The sequence below is a fragment of the Spodoptera frugiperda genome, chromosome 7 (genome assembly GCF_023101765.2).
Source record: "Spodoptera frugiperda isolate SF20-4 chromosome 7, AGI-APGP_CSIRO_Sfru_2.0, whole genome shotgun sequence".
In the NCBI taxonomy this organism is placed as follows: domain Eukaryota; kingdom Metazoa; phylum Arthropoda; class Insecta; order Lepidoptera; family Noctuidae; genus Spodoptera; species Spodoptera frugiperda.
This window is the reverse complement of record NC_064218.1, coordinates 171,583-194,697: the sequence shown is the minus strand read 5'-3', so window position 1 is coordinate 194,697 and position 23,115 is coordinate 171,583. Positions and strand designations below refer to the sequence as shown.

At 44.9% G+C, this 23,115-nt stretch overlaps 1 protein-coding gene across 3 annotated transcripts; it reads left to right on the top strand.

Moving 5' to 3' along the window:
• The first annotated feature begins 1,020 nt into the window (after positions 1–1,020).
• On the top strand, positions 1,021–22,863 carry LOC118266127 (juvenile hormone esterase). 3 transcript variants are annotated; one of them, XM_035579501.2, is made up of 4 exons: positions 1,021–1,430; positions 15,516–15,690; positions 19,358–20,637; positions 21,566–22,863. In XM_035579501.2, exons 1-4 carry the CDS (start codon positions 1,312–1,314, stop codon positions 21,795–21,797), a joined length of 1,806 nt encoding a protein of 601 aa, XP_035435394.2. In that variant the 5' UTR covers positions 1,021–1,311; the 3' UTR covers positions 21,798–22,863. The 3 variants fall into 3 exon arrangements, with proteins under 3 accessions (XP_035435394.2, XP_035435396.2, XP_035435395.2); XM_035579503.2 differs by having other exon boundaries at positions 1,026–1,269; XM_035579502.2 differs by lacking the exon at positions 1,021–1,430 and adding an exon at positions 14,311–14,467.
• Positions 22,864–23,115: the final 252 nt, after the last annotated feature.

The window sequence follows — 23,115 nt, the reverse complement described above, 5'->3', positions numbered from 1 at the left end:
GACGATCCTAGGTGTTCTACGATTCTTTAACGCGAAGTTTCGTTTGATTTTCAGCCGCAAATGATTTTTCTACATGGACTGCACGGTTGGCGCAGTGGCTGGGAATTCGATTTCCGCACGGAGTAACTCTTTATGGGATCCACATTTTGCTGTTTCGGATCTGGATCTGGATGACATGTGTATGTTAACTTGTAGGTTTGTAAACTAGGGTGGGGTATACTTAAAAAAAATGATAATCATTGTTAAAGGTCGCATGCTTTTAATTTAAAGTTAGTGAATCGCCCGCCTTATCGAAGAGACCGTATCTCGTCTTTAGCGATTTCCCTTGGTTACAATGTCAAGTATGAAGCAATGTAGGTAACACTAACATAACATCACACTTATGCACACACTGACTTATCTCAGGATATGTACAATACAAGATGCCAATATAACCAACAGGCAATATGTATTGTTTTGTTGGACATCACTCTAGCTTCCTTTCTAATAACAGTAAACAATATCATTATGTCTTTAAAATTCACAATTTTTCAAAGAAATACTACGTCGTAAGTTATGTAGTGGGTACATAGTAAACATGCCATGGTCAGTGGACGACCAATGACGGCGCGGTGGTCGCATTATGGCGTAAGTGTCAACATTTTGTTGATGATAGCAAAAAACGTGAAACTATTTGCTTGAGAGCAAAACATTACGACAACGCAAGCTAGATGCGTTTGTAATTGTAGAAGTGAAGTGTTATTGTCCGGTGTGTGTGTGTGTGTGTGTCCGGTAATGTGTTGAAAGATAATTTAAAAATTTACACAAAAAATAAATAAGACAGGTAGTTTTGCAACACCGACAAATGTATAAATATGCATTTATTTACTCATATGTTATAATATAATATTATGATTTACTCAAATCGAGTTCTTGAATCATATGGCTCGCGACCACCTGGGCACCGGCGCGGCGTGCGGCAACAAGTAGCAATGTCGCGTGCACACTCCACCGCCGAGTACACGTGGGGTTACGCAACCATTGATAAGTCGGTCCCTACCACCGGCACCGGCTCTATCGTCTATTGTCAAACAACCTTCGTTGTGAAAGGCTCGTCTCGGCCCCGTATCACGTCCCGACGGCCAAAGTCGCGAGACTCGCGCGCAAGTGATATCGTGCGGGCCGCGCCCGCGCATCCGACGCACTCCATCCATCGGAATACGATGCGCGAAAAAATAAATCGAAGAACTAGTGATGTTCGTAAACAACATATCGTGCTGAAGTGACCAGGTGTGTGCTGCTTGCAAGTATTTGTAATGCTGTAGTGGTTATATGTTACGTGTGCCGAGTACATGTGCATCGTGTCGCAACCCAGATACTGCGCTATTGTGGCCGCGGCTACTGCACCCGCCGCTGGACGATTGTTGCACACATGGACCTACTGGGCATAAGTACCTAAACAATTAATAACATATTGAAATCTCCAGCCACGATATACTTATCTAACACTTTCTTTGCACAATACTGAATAACACCGCGTGATGTTCCGATGTTTACCTAATACTTATTTACTAATAACAACAACTATGATGAACCTATGCGCACGTATTTAAAACCAATGTTTACCTAACATCAGGGGGGATACTCAGAGCCCTAGTAGCAGAAAGTTTCCAAAACAATCCGCCACTTCGCCCGTACACAGTACCGATACATATTAATGTTTCGCGGTATTTTATAATCGAAGCACTTTCTATTGCAATGCCTGACCTTCGGCCACAGCTGGCTACTGCGGAAGGATCAACAAAAACTGAACTAATCGGGTAGATCCTACTGTTTGGTCGATGTACAACAAGCGGTGATCACAATGCGAGCAAGGTCTTGTATTAATGGACAGGACATGCGTCCGCGATGCCAATCATAAGCCGATGTCTCAACATCCCACTCCATATTTACTCACAGTTATTTATTATGCTTGTATTATTGTGAGGAGAGGACCTTGCATCATGTCCCCAATCACATGACAACTGGAGCAGTACATCATATATAGAGCAGTATATCCTGTCCCTAACACTAAACGTAAAAACATATCAGAATGTCTGCCCGCCGTTATTAGCTATCTAATATAACTTATTTATTAAGACTCCGTTGCACATTATACGGCGAATTTCCGGACTCAGTACTAAGTACTAGATTTCACTAGAGGCACGCAATTAATCTTAGAAACACCTGTATATAAGACGTACATATTATTACATAGAAATTATTGATTGGAGGCCATATAATAATATAGCAATATAGCCACGAGTATATGCCGCGAGCACCTAACGTGACTATTTACTACATTCCCTGAGAGAAATCTTGGAGCCATGCGAAGTAGTTCTAGCTGTCTAATATCCACGTTTTATAATCCTAATTGCTTACTTATGTAGGTTTAATTGCATAGAATTATATATTTGAATATAACAACACCTTGATCTTTTGGTGTGTCCTGCTTGGTTCGCTGCTTCCACATTTATAGAACCTCTTCTGTCACGTATCCAACAATCCATATACAAATGTAAGTATGTCTAACGTCTAACTATGTATGTCTAACACACAAATAGTATATAATAAACACAGGTAAAAACAAAAGTGAAATCTTTAGTTGACTACAAAACAAACATTCAAACATAAATTATACAAAGTGTCTGGTAAACAAGTAATACGTAAATATTTTTTTTACGTTAAACGGTTTTAATTTGCTTATATTATGTAGTCGATAAGATTAAGAGTGTGCACCAAATATATGTATATCAAATCGATTGGACGACGGGTTAAATGCCAATGACTAAAGACCCAAAAAAATAAACACTTCAAACTAAATAAAACTGATTAATAAAAAGTAACTCGCTCTAATCTAACTAGTCTTGCTATGGATCATCTGCCGTTAAATAAGACCATAGGAGTTACAAGTGCATTGCCAATTTTCTAAAAAACGTGCTCACCATATGTGAGAAAAAGCTATGAATGAATGCGTACTTCTGTAGCTTCGCTTACAAATAGCATAGTTCGTTTAAACTAATATCTCTACTTCATGAGAACTGTGTTCTGTAAACATGTCAATGGTCGCCACGTACCACGTACCAGGGCGGCAGATAACGCGAGTGGTCAGCGGGTCACTCGTCAACTTGCCACATCTCACTGCCGCGGAAATGGACCTCATTGCGATACAAAGCGCACTGTTTACACAAGATGCTTGTTTTGGTTTAGAGTAGGACATTTTGTAAGATAGGTACAAGGATATCATATCCTGAAGGGGAAGGCAGATGAGTAACTAGATACTTCCGCGCGGTTTGCAGCCCCCTGTTCGGCTTCTACTGGTCATAGCGTGATGTTTTGCCTATAGCCGTCCTCGATAAAAGCACTACACAAAACTAAAATAATTATTCAAAACGGACCTATATTTCCTTAAATTACTGTTCTAAAACAAACAAACAATCTCTTCAACTTTATATAATATATCTATTAGTGCAGAAGATGAAGAGAGTAAAGGATCCATCCTAGGACTTAAAACTTTACAAGGTCTGATAGCATATCACTTAGCTGTATTATAATAATTACATGAGACTCGTAAAATAACTACCGAACACTTGGCGTTACAATCAAAATTCGTACCTCTGCCTACGCCCTTGTAGAATAAACGGCTTGATGTTATTTGTAACACACATATCACACTGTTCTTGAACGTACACCTTCAGTCGTCATTTATTATAAAAAACAATAAGAAACAAATATTAACAAAAATGTGTCAGGAGTGACAATAGCAATTGTTTGAGAGCATGAACTCCCTGCACTACATACATACGTTCTGTTACCTAACTACTACATTATAAAATTTCGTTAACAATCGAGATCGACTCCGCCTCTGAGAATAGTATAGTGGTTTACAAGACAATAATGTTACGCGGTTACAATTAAACAACAATTTAGTAATAATTGTACAAGAACTTTAACAACAATAACATTTTATGAGACATTTTTTTATAATAAAGAATATCAGCCGAGATCATGGCGCTTGCAACAGTGCCGAAATATCGGAAACTCATAGACATAAATAAACATGGTAAATATCCCGTCAAACGTTCTAATGTTAGTGTTAGTGACCATGTTAAAAACTTTACAGTTTAATAAAATAATTAACTAATTAAACATTATTATCAATACACATCATTCATTATTTAATTTCAGCTTTATTTTGACATAGTTGGCTAGACAGGTCGCCATGTTTGTTTTGACACAGTGACCTGTGTCAGGAGTCGCGAGTGTACAGATAACCGACACAAACAGTTTGATCTTGCATGACCCAAATATCACGTAGGGTCAAATTAGATTGTACCTCAATAACGGCGACAATCGACACATGAAAATAGATACAATAAATAAATATGTATAAATATTTTCAGCACGAAACGGCAGTGGTCACTAGTGAAACTTTCAGAATTGAGGTTAGGTATTCTGGTATTTACTCATATTATAATCAAGAATATATTTTACTAGCTTTGCCTACATCCTTCTCCAATCTCTTAACTATCTCTAGACCAAGGGAGTTTGTATCTCCACCAGAGATGTACTATGCTACGTAGCTGTGGATGCGTTTGGCTTCCACCCATTATATTCATTGGCACTGGTGGAAACGGATTTAGCTAAGCTATGATTTTATATGTAAAGATGCACGCGATGCTTTTCCTACTATCTTTACATCGCAAATACTCGAGCTGCGCATCTTCCTCGTACAGCTATATAGCTTAGTATCAGTGGAAATGGACGCATAGTTCCACAGTTTAGCTATTGCATCTCCGTAGTACGGGGTGCGGTGCCAGAAGACCTCCCCGTGGTGCACCCTGGGTACAGGTAATAGTCCCCCTAACGGGGGTGATAGGGTTGGAGTGGCTATTGCCTGTAGCGAACTTCTGGACGAAGCGGAAGGACCCGAGATGGGTTCCAAAGGCGGCAGGCTCTGTGCTGACACATGGCCTGCGCCTCCGAGGGAGCGTCTTTCCGCCCGTCTCTCTGACTTAGCAGAGAGCGTGGCGGAGAGGCAAGGACGGTGCTCGTTGTGCACTCACCCTGCCAACGAGCAGCATCGGGGCACAAGTTGTTCCTGACTGCAACCGTTGATATCGTAATCCGGGAAGATGTCATGGTCATGTTTTATGACTCTGAACGGGACGAGGGTCTTGGCTTGATCGCCCGGACCGCGAGGAAGTTAACCTCTATAAAAAATTCCTCCAATACCAAGTTCTGGTGCGCGGCGAGGGTATGCGTGGCTGAGGAGTAGTGTCAGTCTCGAGCGCACCCCCAGCTAGGGGACCGGTGGACCCTCTAGTTGGGATACAAATATACACTTACCCAGGTACAGGGGGCACTGCCTGGGTGGACTGAATATTTCCCCCACACTCGTGGGAACTGTATGGGAAAGAAAACAAAATCAATAAAACCACCAGAGGAGGAGAGGGCAGGTGAGCTTAGCTCGCCTGCAGTTGTTGTGGCAGAGAGCCTTAATGGCTCTGATACCCGTGGGGAGGCGCTGGACTCGTCCAGCAAGTCCCACACACGGGTCCCAAGCTGGAAGGCGTCGGACTCGGAGTCCGACTCCTCATCAGTGTTTGCCGCGAGCGTGAGCTCTCAGCGACAGACAAGGGCGGCTTTCAAGCGCCCCAGGACGGAGGAGGGTCGGGGATTGTCCTCGTCCTCCAACGCGCAGGAGGCCCCGGCCCCCCCTAAAATCCCCACGGCCGCGCGGGGTGGAGGCAGGGGGAAGGGCAAGAGGTTGGCAGGTACTGTCCGACCCAAGCCGGCTGAGCGCCCTGCCGCAGAGGGTAGCGCTCTAATCAGTGCCGTCCACTCGGACTCCTCCGTGATGGAGGTTGTGGATGCCGAGAGCTTGAATGGTGAGCGTGGCTCTGAGACCCTTCGTCAAGCTGTCAGGGAGGGACTTCGCCAGATAGCAGGAAAGAAATCCCAGCCTGCCGGAGCCGCTCAGCTGAAGTCGGTGGAGGCCGAAATTATGGCGGCGGCCTTCGATATATGTAGGGTTCCCTCGGCGGGAAAAGTACATCGGGAGCTGGCCGACATGCGGCGGGAGCTGTCGCGCTTGTCGGCCTCCAATGCGGCGCTGGAGGCCGAGCTCCGGGCCACTAAGGCTGAGCTTGCCGTTTGCCGAGGACGTCAACCTCAGCCTCCGGCGGAACCTGATTTGGTGGAGCTACTTCGCAGGGAGATGGCTGCTTTCCAGCAACGTTTTAATGTGCTGGAGAGCAAACTCCTCCGTCCCCCGCTAGCGGCCTCGAGTTCAGCGACCTCGAGGTCATACGCGGCCGTTGCGGCCAGGCCCTCGACCTCCTCTGGTCGGACTAGCCGCGATACTCAACCGGTGGCAAGGCCACGAGCGGCTCCCCCAACAAGGGCCCCAGCTCCTCCAGTGGTGCAGGCTCCGGCTGGCGGGCAGGCGGTAAATGCGTCTACCGGACGCAGAAGAGGGAGGAGGGGTGCAGCGGCTCAACAAGCTGCCCCAGTCACAAGCGAGCCCACCCTGCCGGCAAGTGGTGACTGGCAAGTAGTTGGCGAGGCGAGGAGAGTCGCCAAAGAGGCGAGGAAGCGCCGCAAAAAAGCGCAGCGGCAGCGGCGCCAGCAGCAGCGCAAGGAGAAGCGCGCTGCGGCCTTGCTTCTCGCCCCTAAGACCGCGGCTGTAGTTATTACGCTACAGCCCGATGCAGTCCAGAGGGGTGTAACGTATGGCGACGTCCTCGCCAAATTGAAGGGGGCGGTGACTCCCGCGGAGTTCGGGGCCCCTGACGGGTTCTCAATGAAGGTGACGGCAACAGGAGCCCGTCTACTTGAGGTCCCCGGCGCGGCCAGTGGTTCATCCGCCGACGCCCTAGCCGAAAGGATTAGGGCGTGTCTCGGTGCGGAAGAGGTTCGCGTGTCCAGGCCCACCAAGTGCCTTGACTTGCGTATATTGGGTCTGGACGACTCCGTGACGGAGCACGAAGTGGTGGCCGCTGTCGCCAGGACGGGAGGGTGCCCTGTTGACCAGGTCAAGGCAGGCACCATCCGTCCGGACAACTCGGGGCTGCGCACGGTGGTGGTAAGCTGCCCCGTGACAGCGGCCAAAAAGATTAAGGAGGGCAGAAGGCTCCTGGTGGGGTGGGTCTCGGCGCAGGTCAAGCTGCTCGAGGTCCGGCCTCTGAGGTGCTACCGCTGCCACGTGGGCCACCACGTGAGCGTTAAATGCACCTCGGAGGTTGACCGCAGCGACCGCTGCTTCCGCTGCGGTCAGCCCGGTCACAAGGCCGGTACGTGTACCGCCCCGCTGCACTGCGACGCATGTGCAGCGGCCGGCAAGCCGGCCAATCACCGGGTCGGGAGCAAGGCCTGCTCCCCCCCTACCAAACCCAGGGATAAGGGTAGGCCCTCCGCCGCCCCCGTCGTTTCCGCCACCGCCGCCGCAGTCGCCACTGCTACCGCCGCCGCGGTCTCCGCCGGCCGTAATGCCGCCAGGTTGTGATGGATTGTCAGTAATGACTCCATTCCGCCTCCTCCAGGCGAATATCAACCACTGCGCCGCCGCTCAGGACCTTCTACTCCAGAGCATGGCGCAGTGGTCAATAAATGTCGCTGTGGTCTCCGAGCCGTATTTCGTCCCGCCCAGGGATCACTGGGTTGCGGACTTGGACGGTTCGGTGACCATCATCTCGTCGGCCGCCGCCGGTACCCCGACTCTCGAGAATGCTCGGAGAGGCCGGGGTTGTGTCGCAGCACGGTTCGGAGAGATCGCTGTGGTGGGCGTGTATTTCTCTCCGAACCGAACTCTCGCCGAGTTCCACAACTCCCTGAGGGAGTTGGTCGCCGTCGTCGTCGGGTTCCGTTCCCTCCCCGTGCTTGTCCTCGGGGACTTCAATGCCAAAAACTTGGCTTGGGGTTCCCGGCTCACTGACGTTCGGGGTAGGATGGTGGAAGACTGGGCTCTGGAGACAGGCCTAGTCGTCCTGAACCGGGGTTCTGTCCCCACGTGCGTGCGGATGCAGGGCGAATCGGTGGTGGACATATCGTTCGCCAGCCCTGCTCTGTCACCTCGTGTCGTTGACTGGCGCGTTATGGAGGAGGTGGAGACGTTCTCGGACCACCGGTACATCCGGTTTGACGTCTCCACCGAGGCCGCGAACCCGCCAGCCAGACAGGCCCCATATGGCCCGCGTTGGGCGCTGAGACAGCTGGACCGGGAGCTTTTCCTGGAAGCCGCAATCGTGCAGGCCTGGGTGATTCCACCGGACAGGCCTGCCGACATCGACGAGGAAGCAAGATGGCTCCAGGACGCCATGTCCAAAATATGTGACGTGGCGATGCCCCGGGTCCGGCCAGGTCAGCGCAAGCGCCAGGTGTACTGGTGGTCGCAGGAGTTAGCTGCTATGCGCAGTGCGTGCGTTGCTGCGCGACGCCGGTACACCAGGCACCGCAGGCTCCGTATCCGTCCGTCAGATGCGGAGGTCAGAGAGGCGGAGTTGTACGAGGGGTACAAGGCGGCAAAGGCCGCCCTCAAAGCGGAAATTTGGCGGGCTAAGGAGGAAGCCCGCCGAGAGATGCTGGAGACTCTGAACAGAGATCCATGGGGGCGCCCCTACCGGATGGTGCGTGATAAGCTCCGCACCTGGGCTCCCCCGCTCACTCAGAGTCTCCGGCCAGAAGTTGTGGAGGAGGTAATTGGCGCCTTGTTCCCCCAACTTCGGAGGGGTTTCACCCCTCCATCCATGACTCCGCCCCCTGCGGTGCCCAATGCGGGCCACAGCGACGACGACGACGACATCGTTCCGGAGGTGACCGAGGCAGAACTGAGAGCGGCGGTGCGCCGGATGGGCGCCAAGAACACCGCCCCAGGACCCGATGGCCTACATGGCAAGGCGTGGGTCCTGGCCTCGGAGGCTCTCGGGCCTCGATTAATAGGTCTCTACAGCGCATGTTTGGAGAGGGGCCAGTTCCCGCTTCAGTGGAAGACGGGAAAGCTGGTCCTCGTGAAGAAGCCGGGGCGCCCTGCGGACTCTCCGTCCGCGTACCGGCCCATTGTGCTGCTCGACGAGGTGGGAAAAGTCTTCGAAAGGATAATGGACTTGGGCCGGACCTCGCGGATGGCCAGTTCGGCTTCCGCAGAGGGCGCTCCACGGTGGACGCCATCATGCGCGTAAGAGACCTCACGACGGGAAATGCAGTGTCCAGGGGTAAGGTCGTCGTGGCGGTGTCTCTGGACATCGCCAACGCTTTCAACTCACTACCCTGGAGCTGCATACTGGAGGCACTCCGGTACCACCGGGTGCCTACCTATCTCCGTCGTGTTATCGAGGCCTACCTGATGGATAGGTTTGTCACCTACCCCGGTCACCAAGGTGAGTGGAACCGGCGAGAGATGTCGCGCGGTGTTCCACAGGGTTCGGTTTTGGGGCCGCTCCTGTGGAACATTGGTTACGACTGGGTGCTGCGCACCGACCTCCCGAACGGCGTCAGCGTAGTCTGTTACGCCGACGACACGCTGGTGCTAGCGCACGGGAGGTCGCACCAGGCGGCGGCCAACTTAATGGCGAGAGCGGTTGCGACAGTTGTTGATAGGATCCGGCAATTGGGACTCGAGGTGGCGCTCCACAAGTCCGAGGCCATGTGTTTTCATGGCCGCGGGAACGCGCCACCTCCGGATGGGTCCCAAATAACGGCAGGAGGGGTTACCATCGGCGTCGAGACGACGATGAAGTACCTAGGACTCGTCCTCGACAGTCGATGGAACTTCGTGGAGCATTTCCGACGTTTGGCTCCTAAGTTGGAACGGACGGGGGCTGCACTTAAGCGGCTCCTGCCCAACCTCGGGGGGCCAAATGCCTCCTGCCGGAGGTTGTACGCGGGGATCGTGCGGTCCATGGCCCTCTACGGAGCCCCTGTGTGGGCGCCGACCCTGATGCGGCGACCAGCTCGGGCGCTGCTCACATCTCAGAGGGTCATGGCCATCCGGGTGATCCGCGGATATCGCACGATCTCCGGAGAGGCGGCTAACCTCCTTGCCGGACTCCCGCCGTGGGATTTGGAGGCGAAGGTGCTCGCGCGCGTCTTTAGTTTGCGCGCCGACGCGCGTCGCCGGGGCGAAACTCCACTGCCGCGCCAGATTAGTGCGTGGCGGGATGAGCTCCGGCGCGATCTCATGGCGGAATGGCAACAGCGACTGTCGCAACCGAGGGCTGGGCTCGCTGTCATTGCAGCGGTAAGTCCCCTCTTTGAGGAGTGGCTAGAGAGGCGCCACGGCGTCCTCACCTACCGCCTGACGCAGGTGCTTACCGGACATGGAAGCTTCGGTAGGTTCCTGTTTCTGATTGGGCGGGAGGAAACGCCCGGGTGTCATCACTGCGAAGACCGCCCGGAGGACACGGTGGAACATACGCTTGCGGTCTGCCCTGCGTGGGCTGAGCACCGCCGTGTCCTCAGGGATGTGGTCGGCGACGGCGCCCTCTCGCGTCCGGCACTGATACAAGCCATGGTGCGGAGCGAGGGGGACTGGGATGCCGTCTCCTCCTTCTGCGAAGCAGTCATGCTAGCTAAGGAGGAGGCGGGGCGCGTGAGAGAACGAACCTCTTCACGCCCCAGCCGTCGCGAGAGACACTCCGGGCGTCGGGGATCGCGCGACGATCTCCGGCCACCGTAAGTGCGGGTCTGCGGACGGCGAGCAAGGGTAGCTCGCCGCCCGACCAGAACCAGACCCGTGCGTGCGGCGCGTCGCGTTCTGCGCGCGCCTCAAAGAGCCATCAGACCACCACAGATGGGGCCCAGTAGGGCTGATGCCTAATCCGGAGCTGCGGACTACCTAGCGGGTTTACCGGGGCTCCGGCTCGACGGGCAGGAGTAGGAACGGGGTGGTTTTAGTCAGTAAGAGTCTGACACTCCCTCTTGCCTCGCCCAAGGCGGGAGAAGTCATTGGATGATTTTCCACCTGAAAAAAAAAAAAAAAAAAAAATCTCCGTAATACAGCTACATAGCATCTGGTGGAAGAGCACCCTAAAAATAACAAACATAGATACTTAGATTATTATTTTAATTTATGCATAGTGTTTTTATTCAGTGATATAATTTATGTCAATTATAATTAATAACGTATTCATTGCAATACATGGTTTCTATTAAAAACCTTTTAATCTGCATACCTATGTATATCAATGATATATGACCTTGATCATTTAAAAATAGTGTTAAAGATGTTTACAATATATCACGTGTGCCGGATCCTTATTGCGTAATAAAGGACTCAGTATACATAATATTATGTGTTTACGAGCTATGTTATACAGTTACCTACTTACGTAGTACAACTAATGTTGGTTTTTATTTTATACTAAACCAATATTTAGTTTTAAATAATTACGTCCACTATTATTTACTGACCGCGATATTTCAAGATCATGGACATTCAGCCGCATCATTTTATATGAAGGTACTCTGTTGTTTTCAATATACTGCGTAGTACAGAATTTATAGGTAGAATCTAAGTTAAGATGGGTACCTATAAAAATAATCTATAAATTACTGCAGTATGTAATGTGCTATCGATATAAGTGCCCTTTCTCAATATCTCAAACAATTCCAGAATATGTTATACTGTTATACATATGAGTCTGAATTTAATCGACGAGTTAATTAATTCATCCGTAAGTACTTATTAAGTGCTTTGCCACGGTACCGAATAAGTTCTTTTTTGTCGTGTTCATTATTGTCAAAACTAAGTTAAGCTAACAAAAAAAACCAATAAACTGACCGTCACTTTGGGTAATGCCTTCTATCGCAAGCCTTGCATAGTCAAGATAACTCTATACCTAGACATAGTGAAGGAGGCAATTTGATTCAATTAAAGTAAACGCGTGTTTGTAGTAAAATGAAAAGCAATGCATTAATGATCAGCTTGCCGCCGCCGCCGCCGGTTGCACGGCCCGGTACGGCCGGCGGGCGGCGCGCGGCGACGGAGCGACACAGTCCGACAATTAATTAAACTGCTGCCGCGCAGACACTGTTTTTATTGTTTTACACTTCTACAGCCGAACCAGCTTTTTTCAAGTAAAAGTTCGCTCTATACTAGGATTTTCTCAATGTAGTGGTAGGTTGTCTCATACCCAGTACTGCAAAACATTTTGTAGATCACACGATTTTGCAATAGCGTGTCGAAACCATCAAATGATAGCCCAGTCATAGCAATTGTATATCTTTGTGTTTTTGTGGTATACATAATTGAAATGTGTTTCTATAATAGGAATAAATACGTCAGCTATTATTTTATCATCCGGTTGCACGACCGAGACCCTTGAAATTCAGAATGTCAAGGTTGCATTCTTTGTGCATCGTATTGTCTGCAACGTAAATGTCAGCGAGTATGTAATTACTTGTCTAAACATTGTACCTGTTTGATTACTCGATAGCATAAAGTGTAGTATGTCATCTGCATTCTTGTATATGAGAATGTCTATTCTAAATCAAAGACCTATCTCTGCGATAATGATGTAATCTTTAACGTTATTTTTTATATAATATTAAACTATTTAAATGGCCTTCTAACATACTCTTAGTAAATTACTTTCACCAATAAATATCTATGTATGTATGTACTCATAATAATATACGTCTCAAGTACATAAGCGGGAATTATTTCTACTTACTTATGTACATATTAAGGTACTCTATGTAGGTACACATATAAATACATATGTATGTAGCAGCCATTTGTCTTATACCAAATGGAAATAAAAAATAAAAACACATCTAACATTTTAAATACCGACGTGAATATATAAGAAAGTCATTACTTCCTAACAAAATAAGTAGATAGCTTTAATTTGTCATCACGAAAATATTGAGAAATGTTATTAAACATGTTATTATAAAAGTACTTATTGTCACAGCCATTTGTCTTATGACATGACATGAAGCTAATACAAAGAGGAGGTACCATATAGACTGCACGGTTTCTGCGATGGCTAGACATCCGGCTGCCGGGCAATGTGTAGCGGGTTCGATTCCCGCAATACTTTGCGTGAATCACACAAAGTATTGTTTCGTGTTTGTAAACGCACCCACGACATCGGAGGAAATCCTAATGTGGGGCATCGTTTGTTAAAATGGAAAAAAAATATGATTCTGACACGAAAAATCTGACAGAAAAAGCGCTGAGAAAGTGGCACATTAGAATGTGGACAATTGGCAACATTTTTGTTGTATGGGACCACTACATGTAAAATAGAAAAGGGCGTGGTTTGTAACGTCCCGCGATTCCTGTAAACTGTAACGCATTATATTAAAGAGAACTCCAGTTATAACAAGTCCTCTTTGTATTTGCTTCGTGGTACAATACAATTCTTAGACAAATCGATTTACATCAATATGCCATTATTTCCTTCATAATGGGTCGTTATGGTATCTTGATAAGATTCTTCACATTCATTCGTTAGAAGGCAGAGAACAGCGAACTAACTGTCTATGCTTCTAAACAACTAGGGCTTTTGATGTGAAACACAGAGACTCTTAATGCATTTTGTACATGAAGGTATTGAGACTGCCTCGTTGGTCGAGTGGTCGCAAGTGCGACTGCCGTACAAGGGGTCTCGGGTTCGATTCCCGGGTCGGGCAAAGTATTACTGGGGAATTTTCGAAAATTTTTCGGTAGTAGCACGGAGTCTGGAATTGCGTCCAGGATATGGCAATAGGCTCACCCCCTATTACATGGGACTTATAACACAAATGGTGAAAAGTGGGTGTACATTGTATAGCGGCATTAAATTGCCGTAATGTGCACCTCTGCCTACCCCTTCGGGGATAAAAGGCGTGACGTTGTGTGGGTATTGAGGAAATTGTCCTCGTCCCGCATTACTTGTGGTCTATACAATAACATATTATTTTATAGAAGATATAAGTAGGTATTCCTATTTCTATATCTGACTACTCTCATCTACTAACTCTCGTTTCTTTCACGTTATGAATTTTCTTACAATTTACCAATCTTTTCTTAAACTCTTTTATGGATCCTGGTATTAGATTAACTTCTTTTTAACAGTCATCTGAAAAGTAGTCAAAAATAAAAAATCATAATAGCAACGGTATTCCAAAGTTGGCATAGAATAAGGTTTTTTATTAGTGCGCGTTAAATATAAAAAATCTTAAACTGAAAAAAATATACATAGGTATTTGATACCAAGACTGGATTTCCATTAAATATTTCACATAAATACTCTAAGTGTTGATGGAAATGTACGTTTTATAAAGGTATTCGCATTTCCTCGGGTAGTGACGTCACGGCCGGTGAGTACCTTCAGCGCGCACCACAAGGAGCACAATAACAGCCGCCCACGACGCGCGTGCGCACCTCTCGCGGGACCTTTATACGAACAGTGACTAGTGGACAGTATTTTATTAATGTTTATGTGAAATAAAATATTACTTGGTGAGTTAGTGTATGGAAATAATAATAGTTTTTAGTTTAATAAAACAAATATTAAAAGAATGTTTTAATAATTAAGTTTATTTTTTTTGTGATTAAAATTATTATCAAGTGTATCGTTGCTATTGGCTAAGGATTATATCCTTAAACTTATATCTTTAAGTGAAGTTTAAAAGAAAAATAGTTTAAAATCGAATATATAAGAAGCTTCAACTTGTAGTAAATTAAAATTATAATTTAGTTCAATGTTCAATGAAAACGTTTCATTTGTAAGTTAACGTTAAAGGGCACTTTGTCACCATATTAATTGATGTTAATTATTTGTGTAGTAGCTGCGAACTTGAAAACAAATTCATGGCTACCTACCTTGATACCTACGTTTTACATTTTTAAGTTAAATTATACATATAATATCAATGCCTTTTCGGCACTACATGCGTACAAGCACCTAGTATCCAAAATTTCGTGTTGAGATGTATTCAAAATATATTTATTAAAATGTCAGAAATGGAAAGAGTTTTCAAATGTACACAATTTGTGATGTCTCTGGTATCTTCACACGTATGTTTTCTTTTGGAAATACCTAACTGGTTTAAAAAGAAACAAGTTCAGAGACTGCGCAGAACCGCAAGAGTTACCGGGGCGGGGGCTCGTACTCGAAGCAAAAGATAGAATGAGTGGTTTTTAGTCAGTAAGAGTATCACTCCCCTTACCTAGGGCGGGAGGAGAAAGTCGATGAAATTTTCTCCCTTAAAAAAAAATCTGAACGATCGTTTTTGTATATAAGATTCACCATCTTAAGCCATTTTCGAACAATTTGGTGTTAGCCAAGGAGGCCATTTCTTTCCTATTTTGAGATGTTAGCATCGTAGTGTAGTTTAACATCTTTCTATCTCATCTGCGGTCTACCAACAAGTCGTTTATGTTACCACGGTCTCCACTCCAGCGGATCTTTATACTATGATTTGTGTTGTCGGAGTATATGTCCATTACATGTCCCAGTTTTTAAGATTATGACAAGGCAATAACACGATGTGTGTATAATTTCCAGTGCCATGAAGTGGTTAGTGCTGGTGTCGCTGATAGCGGCGCGCATGGTGCAGCAGCCGACGCAGCCGGTGCGCACGCGCAGCGGCCTCGTGCGCGGCACCGTCAGCAGGAACGGCAACTTCTTCCAGTACTTCGGCATCCCGTACGCCACCGTCGATGACAGCAACCGGTTCCAGGTGAGTAACTCTTAAAATACTACAATATACCTACATGATGTTTCTTTCTGTGCCTCCATGTATCTACTTAGGTACTTGTTTAAAGCAAGGTTAAGCAGTGACCTTGACATTTAGGGCAATAATGTAACATGTGTGTAAAAGTAAGCGAGTCTGGCATATTGGAAATGTAACTTGATACACTTTGGTCAAAATAGAGTTTACCCGCCCTTGTAACAAAGTTTAAATAATAATTATTATAACGCGCACAAACAAACTGCAACGTCTTTAAGTTGATTGTTAATTAATGTATAGCTAAGTACAACAGTAGCTGTCACAAGTACAACGCAGGTCGCTACACCAGTGGCCAGCGAAGCTAAACGATAAATAAACTCTTACGATATTCGCTGAGGTACTTAGCTGGTAGTTCATAGTTCACATCGTTACAGATCGAAACTCCGGCATAGTTGCGGGAACTTGCCAACAACTAGTTATTAGCCGAGTTACCCTCCGGCCCTCCGGCCCTCCGGCCCTCGGCCTCGTCTATACCCAGCTTTACTGCTGTTTAGGAATCAAAGAAAAACAAACGTCGCAACTTTGAAGGCTTAGGGATGTTGTTCTTGCAACTGACGGCTCGAACCTTCTAGAAATACGACACTGATTGTGTTCTACTGTAGTAAAGTAAGGTATTTATAACTTCTGGTTTATCCGGTTATTTATTCTGATCGCTCAAACTGTCGTGTTAACTTAATTGCAGCCTTTTAAGTATTTATTATAAAAAATAACGAAATGTAAGGAACTTACACCATACTTTATCTTATTTTCTGTCAATACATTCCAGGAGGAAATAAACCATTTCTTAAATTTACCTATGACAGCAATCATGGTTAAATCTCCTATCAAAAACTGCATAAACCACTGTCGCTGTTGTATTATTTTCAGCAAATTACACGCGAAGTTGTTAATTATAATTATGCAAAGTCTTCTTAGCCCGGCTTTAAGTAATAACCATTGAATAGTAATTGTAAGGTGTTTATGAAGGAAAATAAATTATGCTTATAGTCTCAAAGTCAAGTGTAAACAACGAATGTGTGAATACGCAGTTATAACGCGCTTACAAGTTCTTCCAATACGTTACAACACTAAAAACAAAATATATCTTCTTGGTATACCAAGAAGATATATTTTGTTTATCTTGGTATACCAAGAAGATATATTTTGTTTTTAGTGTTATTTTGTAGTATTATTTTGTATACAAAATAATACTAGAAGATATAACTTGTATTGTTATAATTTCTAGCAAGATATACATACATAACCGCCTGTCTCCCATGGTGGTAGGCAGAGACTATAGAACGCCAATTGCTACGAATCATACATACTTCTTTCGCTTCAATCAACAGTAATTCACGCATGCTCGTCGGTTATGGGTACTTTTAATGTTGCCCATCTCTAATATGTCGCCAATCAGGTCGATATATGACCGTCTAGGGCGAATTCTACCGATGGTCCAGTTTATATCAGCTCTGTATACTTCTTTCGCAAATCTGCTTTCATGCATCCTCTCTACATATCCAAACCATCTAGCCAGATTCATGAGTAAAGTTTAATATTCACGTTATACGTGTCTGTGTTGGGACGAGTCGGGCAGTCGGGCCTATTGCCAATATCGGTCACTATTGTCGTGCAATACACAATTTCCTAACAACAAATCTAATATCTGAGTTCGGATCCTATGCAGAAACTATTCTACTGTATCTTTGGAGTTATAGTGAGTTAGATTTTAAACTAGATATCGATTAATCAAATCTACAATTCTATTTTCTACTGAAGTTATTGTTAAACAATAGGTCTTTCTAATTTTAGAATTACACTCAATTGAACTCTATTGAACTCGCTCACCGAACATGAAAATATGTCCATCAGTAAAAAAAATGCCACTAAATACGATTATTTAAAGAAACACATCATGTATTGTTGGAGACTGGCATAGAAGTAGTAAGTAATTTACAACACCATCTAACTGGATCAGAATCAGATTGAATCTTTTATTTTGTGCATATATGTATAAACTATACATATAGCGATCCTATTACACACAATTACAGATCATACGAGTTAGAGTGTGAAACCACGCCGTCTGTAGGTAATTGGTCCGTCAGGGTGAGCCGGTGGCGCGCTCGCGGCGGCGCGCGGCGGGTCGGTCGCCGGCGCGCCTCGGTCAAGGCGGCTGCCGAGAGGATTGCGTTTCACACCAAACCTTGACACCACGCTGATACCACTGCCATCTACCAGTTCACTATAAACTGTGATACTCCTCAGTAAGCGTAGAGGTTTGTACAAAATAACTAGCCACAGGTTTTACATCTGCCGCCTTCGCAACCATGTATATTGATACAGATTATTATTTTCATTTAGAATCTCGTAGCAAATATTAACTTAATATACTTCTTTTTTTTTGTAATAAAGTGGTTTATCCGACTAAAGTTCATGGAAGTGAGCGTAATATTGCAAAATGTCTACGTTATAAATAACTTGTAGAAGATATATAATGATACAAACTTATAGTTCGTAATATTATGAAGGCCAGTCCATGTATCTCTAAGCGATAGGTCAATTAGTAGGTTTATGAGTGGTCACTATGAGTATTAACATACTACATCAATAGTTACACGACTTGTGTATAATCACATGAATAAATTATTGAAGAGTCCAACTCGTGGACTTGCAAATGAGACTTGTAATAAAAAGTACGCCTGTAGTAGTAGCCACTGACGTCAAGCAGCGCAAAAATACTTATTTTATAAATAAACAACCCCGCGTAATGTATAAATACCAAACAGGTTCAATATGAGAAGTAAATATAAGTAGTCATGAGACCTTGAAACAGGCCGATGTCCCTCAGATTTCATAGAGTATCAAGACTTGAAAGTCACCTTAATATCGGATCACCTTTATCGTAACACCGGAGAGACATCACGCTCGCAATCAAAGCCAAGGTCACCCGCAGCGAGCCCAGTGACCCTCACCCACTGTAGTAACCACGTGACCTCCACGGCTTCCACCGAGGACCCTCAGCTTAATTAAAACGAAATTTCGTAAAGTTATGTCATTGCCGGTGAACAGCTGCGGTGCTTGCGTTACGTCAATTATTTACCACAACTCTTCTACTCTTATTGGCTTATGAGTTTAAGAGCTGCATTTAGCTAGTACACTCAATTTAGACACTTTAGTTTAAGGCCACAAGTTTGAACTCTGCTTGGCCTGTTTCACAAGGTATAATCAAAACGGAATAATAGTTCATTGAACAACTGTGTGTACTACATCCCTTCATCAACTAATTCTATACATCCGGACAAATATTGATAGGTGAAACGTAGTGGTAGCGTTTTCAAATAACTTCTATGTTTCAGTATTTTATTCGTTAATTTATAAATAAATAATGCAAAACTCGCCATGTGTGTAGTGATAGTGACCTCCACGCTAAGCGTTGGAGGCTGTCGCAAGGTTTTCATTACAATAACAAATATTAATTTTCCAGTCCGTTCAGAACAATTTGTAAAAGTAGTAAATCAATGTCTCGTGCCTCAAACTTCTAACTTATCAAAGCCTCGCAAAGTTCTTGAACATTATTTTCAATAGTCTGAAACTTCCCGGCGATAAAATTAACATACTTTTTCAATATTTCCAGGCGCCGCTGCCGCCTCCCACGTGGACGGGGGTCTTCGAGGCTGTCGACGAGAATACCTGGTGCCCACAGTACTCCGCGGGCATCATCATCGGCAAACCCAACTGCTTGAAGCTGAACGTCTACACTCCCACTCGGATCACTAAACCTCTGCCCGTCATGGTGTTCATCCACGGAGGATGCTTCTTCAGCGGCACTGGATCCCCCTTCCTTTATGGAGGAGACTTCTTAGCCGAAAACGATGTTGTTTTTGTCGGCATTAATTACAGGCTTGCTGTGGAAGGGTTCTTGTGTTTGGGTATAAAAGAAGCACCAGGAAATGCAGGACTGAAAGACCAAATTGCGGCTCTAAAGTGGATTCAGCAGAACATAGAGGCATTCGGTGGGAACCCTAACGACGTGACAATATTTGGAGAAAGTGCCGGCGCTGTGTCCACTTCGTTCATGATGCTATCTCCTGGAGCTAGGGGACTATTTCATAAAGCTATATTACAAAGCGGCTCTTCATTGGCCCCGTGGGGTCTTCAGCATGATCCAATCGGGGCAGCCAGCGCTCTAGTCAAAAAATTAGGTTATGACACCAAAGATCCAAAAGAAATCCATAAAATATTATCTAATAAGTCAGCCAAAGAAATACTGGACACTATTAGTCAGTTCGAAGACAAACACTGCGTCGCTGAGAAACATTTGTTTGTTCCGTGCATTGAAAAGCCAATAGAGGGAGTGGAACCCGTGATCACGGAGTACCCAGCTGATATCTTGAGATCTGGCAACTACACTAAAGTGCCGATGATAATAGGCTACACAGACATGGAAGGAATATATTTCGTAGCAGCCGACTATGGCACTAGTATCAAGAACAATTCGAAACCAATAGAAATCTTTAACTCGCTGCAGCCAGACATGGAGTTCCCGAGTGAGGTCGAGAAGAACTGCACGGGCGAGGTGATAAAGCGCCACTACTTCTCGTCGTACGAGGCGGAGCTGATCACCAACATGGTGGAGCTGTACTCGGACGTGCACTTCAAGGTCCCGCTGGTGCTGGAGGCGGAGCTGCACGCGCGCACCTCGCACCAGCCCATCTACTACTACCTGTTCCGGTACGGCGGGCTGAGGAACATGCCCAAGATCATATCGGGCTTCCACAACATGGTGCCGGGCGCGTCGCACGCCGACGAGCTGTTCTACCTGTTCAAGCCGCACGCGTTCCCTCTGCTGCACTCCGTGGAGAAGCACATGATCACCAGGATGGTCACCATGTGGACCAACTTCGCTAAGTATACGTGAGTATCTGAGTCTATGTTTTATTTTGAACAGGTATGTTGACTGTGACTGGCGTATTGTAATAATAGCTGGATATTCATGAGGTACATAGGTACTTAATTACAGTGCAAAATTGTAACTTAGTAATGCAATTGAATACAGATAACAATAGACTTGAATGACACTAGTTCTATAATTCTAGTAGATGCTTATTTCAATAAATGTGCTCTAAATAAAATAATTAATTGTAAAATAATGATAATGACGAACAAAACATATAATCTAGGGAAAAATACCAAATGATTAGTTTTACGATTAAAAAATCATATTAAGTAACGAGTTTGGTCATTAGCTTGGGAGTTTGATTTAATTATAGACATTAACAAGAGATATTGTAATCAATTAGAACATTAAGAAGTTCCAAAAGATTTAATGCATGTACGTCTGACTCCTCCTTCAGGGAATAAGAGGATGGTGTGTCACATGTCCACATCATTCGACCGTGGTACAGATTGACGCAACACGCTGATGTATCCGCCTCATTGGCGACTATCCCCACGCGTGTCACGTCGCGATCATAATAAAATGTTCACTAAATATTGCATTTTGTATGCAGCCGTGCACTGCACTGCAATACTCCTAGTATGGCGGGCTATGTTGTAATTACCGACAAATGTAATTGGAGTCTGCTTTACTGTTTACGTGTCGTGGGTTCGACTCCCGCTCGAAACAAATCTTTGGTGTAATCCATAAAGAAAATATGTATGTCTAGGTTTGGATGTGATTGATGTGTTCTACAAATTTTGTAAATCCCCTAAAACACTGGAAACAGTATAGTTTGACAAACTAAAAAGCATGTTACTTATTTGAATAACATTTTCAACTAATCAAAGACGACTTCAAAGTTATTTTGAACATTAACTTCTAAACAATTTCCTATTGCTCCAGTGACCCCACTCCGCACCGCTCCCCGCTGACGCCGTTCCGCTGGCAGCCGTCGCGGCGCCACAACCCGACGGCGCTGATCATCGACTCCAAGCTGTCCACGGCCCCGCTGTGGGAGCCCTCCTCCGTCCGACTGTGGAACGACACGTACAACAAGTACCGCAGGAAGAACTACGGAGTGCAGCAGTACCAGCGGTACAACAGCATACTGCCTGTAGATCAGTTCAAGTCATAACATCCAAATATTTATTTGTCAATCACTTTATTGAGACACTATTTGTGAAAACTACTGACTATAATTCTATCATGACAAATTGTTACGAAGCTTCATGCGTCAGTGTATGATAACACAATATCAATGCAATACTCGTAAAGTGGAAGTTTGTCCAAAGTGCCTGTCGCACGGACCATACTGTATGAACGTAGCTATGTGTTTTGCTCAAATACATATAATAGGCGCTGCTGATCTCGCTCTAAGTCCCTACTTCTAATCATTATTTCATTATCATACCGGTCTATGCATTAAGTTATTAATTAGTTTATGTGTAAGGAAAGACAATTCATGTTATATTTATTACTGGTGATTGTAAATACCGGTGTCTGTACATATTATAAATAGAATATTAAGTTTATTTAATTTATTTACGGGCAATTTCTATAACCTGTCTCTCTGTAGATTTGGTTACTACAGATACAATGTTGGCATATTTTGTATGCAGCTTATGTCAACATTGTATTTATAGTAAGCAAATGTACAGATAGATAAGTTATGGAAATTGGCCGTTAGCTGTATATTGGGAAGGCAGCCATTGAAAAATTAATACCTGTATACTCATATATTTATGTATGATTATTATTTAAGAAGGAATCAAGATACCCTTAAGAGTCAAGTTTAAATGAAGTATGTCCAATAGGTGTTGATGCACTTTATTCCAGGAATTAAATCGTATCTATTTATTTGGTTTCGTGCATAAAAATTACAGCGTATATATATAAACAGATTTTGGCCATAACCTGATATAAAATTATTTATTTATAAGAAAATGTATCACAAAGTCGCCTCGCGTCGTGCAATGTGCAAGGACGAGTGGTTCTACTTAGTAATAGTAAGATTTAGTTGTAGTAGTGTGCGGTGATAACTGTCTAGTCGAGTTTATGTTGGATAGTTGACTAGTGACTAGTGGGAGATAATGTGTTGTATACGTGAACGTGAGTCCTCAGTACATTATGTTGCGTGGTTATGTTAAGTATTGTGATGTCGGGTGTGATATTAACATAATAAAAGAGCTATGTCATTGTGATATTGTTGTTTTCTTAAGTTTTTACCCAACATTCTAAAAATAGTAGTAGTAGATACATTTATGTCAAACTAAGTTAAGTAGATACCAATAACTCCCTTATTCCTAATGCACGCGTGTGGTCGCGTGTTGGTCGTTATTATACCCTTTGCTTTGGTATTATTTGCCGGGATCTGTCTGCGTGATAATAAGTATGCTACCAATGTCTGACGTTTGAGACTATAGAATCGTGTGAAAGCCTTTATCATTAAAAAA